Source organism: Trachymyrmex septentrionalis, unplaced genomic scaffold (assembly GCF_001594115.1).
Source record: "Trachymyrmex septentrionalis isolate Tsep2-gDNA-1 unplaced genomic scaffold, Tsep1.0 scaffold67, whole genome shotgun sequence".
Classification (NCBI taxonomy): Eukaryota; Metazoa; Arthropoda; class Insecta; order Hymenoptera; family Formicidae; genus Trachymyrmex; species Trachymyrmex septentrionalis.
In genome coordinates this window covers 103,303-108,656 of record NW_017305852.1, presented here as the reverse complement: position 1 = coordinate 108,656, position 5,354 = coordinate 103,303, and the positions used below count along the sequence as shown (strand labels likewise).

The window sequence follows — 5,354 nt, the reverse complement described above, 5'->3', positions numbered from 1 at the left end:
ACACACACACACACACACACACACACACACACACACACACACACACATTTATATATATATTGTATATATATGTATATGACGGTATGTATTGTAAGGAGTGCCGAGATTCACTGTATCAAAATGTTATCATGCAATCTATGTCCTATTTGCACAATGTGAAAGACATTTAACGCAACTGTGCAAAAATTATACTTTTTAATGAATGTGTGAAAATTATATTTTAGTGACTGTGAAAAATAGTACATTTTAATATGAATCAAAAGGAGCGTGATTTGGTGGCACAAGCCGCTCGATTGAATACTTGAGAAGAATACGTCGCGTAGGAACAGCGTTGCGATAATTTCATCAAATCGCTGGAAGAACAGAGTCGTGTTAAACTCCCGCGATTATCGATTGATATTACACAATCGTTGATCGCTCGTGTCGCGCGGCTTGAAAGTTTGAAGGATTCGATGTATAAACGTTTTTGTGCAAGTAGGTGCTGCGTATAACGCGGGACTCCGATGGCGTGAAATCAATACAGTATTCGAAAGCCATATACTAACCGGTGCCGTGATAACTCTGGACACATCGAGTTTCGCCAATTCCTCGAAGCTGCGAGAGAAATAGTGCCGGAATGTGTGCGAGACGTTATACAGAAATATATAATTATTAAGAATAAGTATTAAGATAAACACCGCGTTTAATGGCGAATTCATATCAGATGATAAACGCGCGAATAAAAGTATTAATACGAAAAATTATGAATTCTTCCGTTCATCTAATTTAGAAGAGTGATACGAGTTGCGCGTCATAGAGCCTATTCTGACATCGCTGGAAGAATTTTAGGAGCGCGATAGCGGATGGATGCTGTCACGTATCCGTGAATGTGAACAAGTTCAATCCGTTATACGCAGGATGCCACATCGAACTCCCACGAGAAATTAAAATGAAGAGAGCGACAATCAACGTGCAATCTCTAGGCAACGCATGTTTCGCATGGATGATGGTAGCCGCTCTACACCTGGCTAAAAAGAATACGGAGCGAGAGTCATTAAATCCACATTATTCTACAGTGCTAAATCTCACAGGCATCCAGTTTCCAATGACGTTGAGTCAAATTAAAAGATTTGAAAGTCTCAACGACATCTCCATCAATGTTTACATCATCGAGAAGCAAAAAGAAATTCTTCCATTACTCATCGAGTATTCACCATTGGCTCACCGATCGAAAGAGGGGCAAACACGTCAATCTCTTGTGCAGGATCCATGCAACGATAATACAGGGCATGGATAAAGGATCTGTCCCGCCTTGTGAGATCGCAAATTACAGTAACAAAGAATAGAATATATTATATTTCTGTGATAGGTTTGTATACATTTAAAAAAGAAAAAATTTATAAATATTTTCAGCAACATTTTTTAAAAATAATAATAAACATTTGTGTTATTTTTCAGATGCTTGCACTATTTTCATACAAGTACGAAATTGGAGATCCATGCAATAGACTGTGGAAAATTTAACAACTGTGTGATCCGGCTGTCCAGTGAGGACAACGAGTGGTTGAGTTTCAGCAATCACTGCAGGAAGGAACGCGCCCCGTTCATGGTTCGGTCTACGCCAATCTAGAATGTACCCTAGAAAGGATGAAGATAGACATGGAAACATCCAGCTATATATATTAGCAACATCGGGTATTTAGCTTAGCATATTATGTCCATTGCTCTACGACAACTCATTGTGTATTGGTTTCATCGTGGTAACGATTGCGTCGCATGGTTCACCGAAGAACTTAGCAATTTGCGCATTAGTGTAGAGTCTATACTTTCGGCCAATGTACCCATGGCAGATTTTACGCGAGATGATTGGCAATTTAACAGCGCCACGCTGTCATGTGTGAAAAACCGTTCGCGCCGGATGACACGCGGATACGCGATCATTGCTACTTGACTGGGCGATACAGAGGCCCCGTGTCAAAAATTCAAATTGTAACTTGAATTATAAAGATTCATATTGCATTCCCGTAGTTTTTCCTAATTTATCGGGATACGATGCACATTTTATTATCAAAGATATAGTTACCGCGTATAAAGGACGTACAGAATTACTTCCTATAACTAAAGAAAAATACATTTCATTTAGAAAATATGTCGATAGCACCAAAAATGATCAAAAGAAAAAACTTGTGTAAAAATAAATATGTTTTATAGATTTATTTAAGTTTACCAGTTTAGAAAAATTAGCGTCGTATCTCAATAAAGATAAATTGAAAATTACGCGGTCAGAATTTTTTAATCTCAGCGTGGAGGATTTTGATCTTCTCTCACGTAAAGGTATTATATATTTCCATACGAATAGGATGACTGCGTTGAAAAAGTGGAGGATACATGTTTACCTCCGTGCGAATCGTTTTATAGTTCGTTAACGGGCGATACTCCGAGAGTGATTACGCGCATGAACGTGTGGCAGCGATTCTTTATTCGAACCCTCGGTGAATATAACGATTTGTACTTTAAAACAGATGTCTTGTTGTTGGCCGACATTTTTGAGAATTTTCGCAACAGTTGCATCACCATTTATGAACTCGATCCCGCGTATTGTACACTACCGGGTTTTACGTGGAACGCGATGTTGACACTCGCGTCAATTTCGAACTTTTTACATTGATATGGTTTTATTCATCGAACGTGGTATACGTGGCGGTCTGAGTCAATGTTTAAACAGGTACGCGCAGGCCAACAACAAGTAGTCGTACGATCCATCTAAACTATCAACGTACCTGATGCACTTTGACGTTAACAATCTGTATGGTTGAGCAACCATTGCTATACGCTGATTTTCGCTGAATCGACGATTCGCTGATGTAAACAATTTTGACGTTATAATCATCGCGACAGATTCACCAGATTACGTTCTTGAGGTGGACTTGGAGTATTCGCAACATCGCGGCGCATTCCATCTACGTCTTGTCCAACGCGCGAGAAACTACCCGGCAAGCGAGAGGAGAAGCTCTTCGCGATATTGTATGATAAAAAACGTTACGTCATACATTATCGCAATCTGCAGCAATGTACTCGTCACGGTCTCCGCATTACAAAGATTCATCGTATACTGCAATTCGCGCAATCTCCGTGGCTTCGCGAGTACATTCAACTTAATACAAATTTTAGAACTTTAGCAAAGAATGAGTTCGAGAAAAACTTATTTAAATTAATTGTTACATCCAAGCTCCGGAAATGGATTTAAAGAAAAGAGGGAATAGAAAGGATGGAGTGTGGAAGGACGGTCAAACTCTTGTCTCGCACGTATCCGCGAGTCGAACGCACCCTTTTTATGCTCGTTTCAGAATATGGGTCAACGTCCCATAAATACGCTATGACATCTGTTTCCTACGAGCGGTGCGATCGTTGGTCCGAATTTCGAGTCAGGGAATCCCTTTAACTCGGGAATGGACCACGTGCGAAAGGGCAAGGTTTAACGACTATGAGGTTTTATTAAGGTTCTTAAGATTGAAGAACGAGAGAAAGATGAATAATTACTAGCATTATTTATTATTACCAAGCAGAAGATAATAAAAAAAACCACAAGATTATACAATAATAGGCTTATTTATTACAACTAATTTATACATTGTTTTGTAACGGTTCGCTGGTGTCATCTTGTATTAAGGCTCGTTCGCCAAGGCGGCTGTAATAATGTCGATTCTCTTTGTTTTAACAATTTGCTTTATTCGTGAGTCGAAATTAAATTGCTTTCGAAGCGGGCAGTAGGCAATGCTCGTAATCCGAACTTTACTATGTTCTGTTCGATGCGTGCTTGGTACTACGATGAAGAAATTTTCGTCGCCGTTATAAGAATTAGTATTGCAACAACGCGACCGGCGAATCTCGCCGCCAATTCCTGCAGTTCTTTCTCGCACTGATGATTCTCGCGGTACGCGTATTTCGGAACGTTAAGGAGTAGAAAACACCGGAGATACGCGGCACGTCGTTTTGTTCGCACTGAATATTCGTAAGTGATCATCGATCGAGATTAGGCAGTGAACTGACGATTCGCACACGGAGCGTGTGCGCGATCGATAGTTTTCGGAATTTGCGCAAGGGGGGTCGCGTGGGTCATTTGAGACAGACAACAGTTAGACAGACAGTAATTAGAACAGGAGCGATATGCTTGTTTTTAACGGCTCGGTGTCGACGAGCTGTTTGCTTGCTCCGAGAATGTGAAACGTAATTCCGGAACATACATTAATATGGCTACTAATAAAGAAAGTCCATAAATCTACACAACAATCTATTCAATAGCTATAATACATTTTTATGGATATTGATTGGCCAGGGAATCGGGTTTCAGGATGATGTGAACACACAGGTTTTGTTTAGTTTATTTTGTGGATAGAAACGGAAGAAAGAGGAAAAAGATTAAAATAGAATTCCACCAGAACTAAGTATGGATTGGCGGAATTCGGAATAAATACGGGAATATAGGAACTGGAATGTTGGCCGGTGATTACATGTCGGATTTCTTGGGGATTAAAATAATGAGGGCCGATGAAGGTCCCCTCAGGAATAGATGCGGTAGTTCACGGGAATTGACTAATGAGTGACTCAAAAGTATTACTCTCTAGGATGCGGAAATAAGATCTCGGTGGGGGAGGAGGAACTTTCTCTAAGAACTCCACGCTGTAAAGTTCGTCGGGGACGGAATTCCTCTGGGGTAAACTGGGATGGAAATGACCGACAAATCGGATGTTAGCGGAGGAGTGTCAGGAAAAATTCGCTCCGTCGAAGCGTCAGAAAACGAGGGTGACGGAGATCGAGGGGGAGGTGAAGGAGTTTGAGGGGGAAGTGAAGGCGTTTGAGGGGGAGATGAAGGAGTTCGAGGGGGAGGTATCACCTCTAACGGGTCGCGGTTAATAGATAGAGCCGGCGGAGCCGGTGGTGACGAGGGTGGTGGAAGCAATTTCTCCTCGACTGGGCGATTCCGATCTCGAGAACCCCCGAGGTACTTCTAGAACTCTTGGTCCAGGAGTCTCCGCGCTTCCCCGTAGATCCGGCTTCTAAGCCAACTCTTATAGGGACGGTTTAGACGAGGAACTATGAGTTATGAACGTGAGTTAAGTATAGCGGGTATATTCATATATATATGTGTGTGTGCGTGTGCGCGCGCGCGCATATGTGTGTGTGTGTCAAGATGAGACTTACTGGTATTCTGCAGGTGTGGAGAGATTCAATGGCCCGATTTCCTTGGCGATCCAAGGAGGAGGGTTGACTCGAAGATGTGGAGGTTCCGGTCGCGCAGTATGGTTACGTGATTACTCGGTTTTATGGATCGCGACTCAGCACTTTTATTAGCAGCGGACCGGTAGAATAATGTT

The 5,354-nt window shown here is 41.7% G+C and overlaps 1 protein-coding gene across 1 annotated transcript in view; it reads right to left on the bottom strand.

Moving 5' to 3' along the window:
- Positions 1-2,803, bottom strand: part of LOC108753230 — a 4,805-nt gene extending 2,002 nt beyond the window's left edge. Inside the window, exon 1 of the mRNA XM_018494643.1 lies at positions 2,760-2,803. Coding sequence (XP_018350145.1) covers positions 2,760-2,803 — 44 coding nt within the window. The remainder of the gene's footprint in view (positions 1-2,759) is intronic.
- Positions 2,804-5,354: the final 2,551 nt, after the last annotated feature.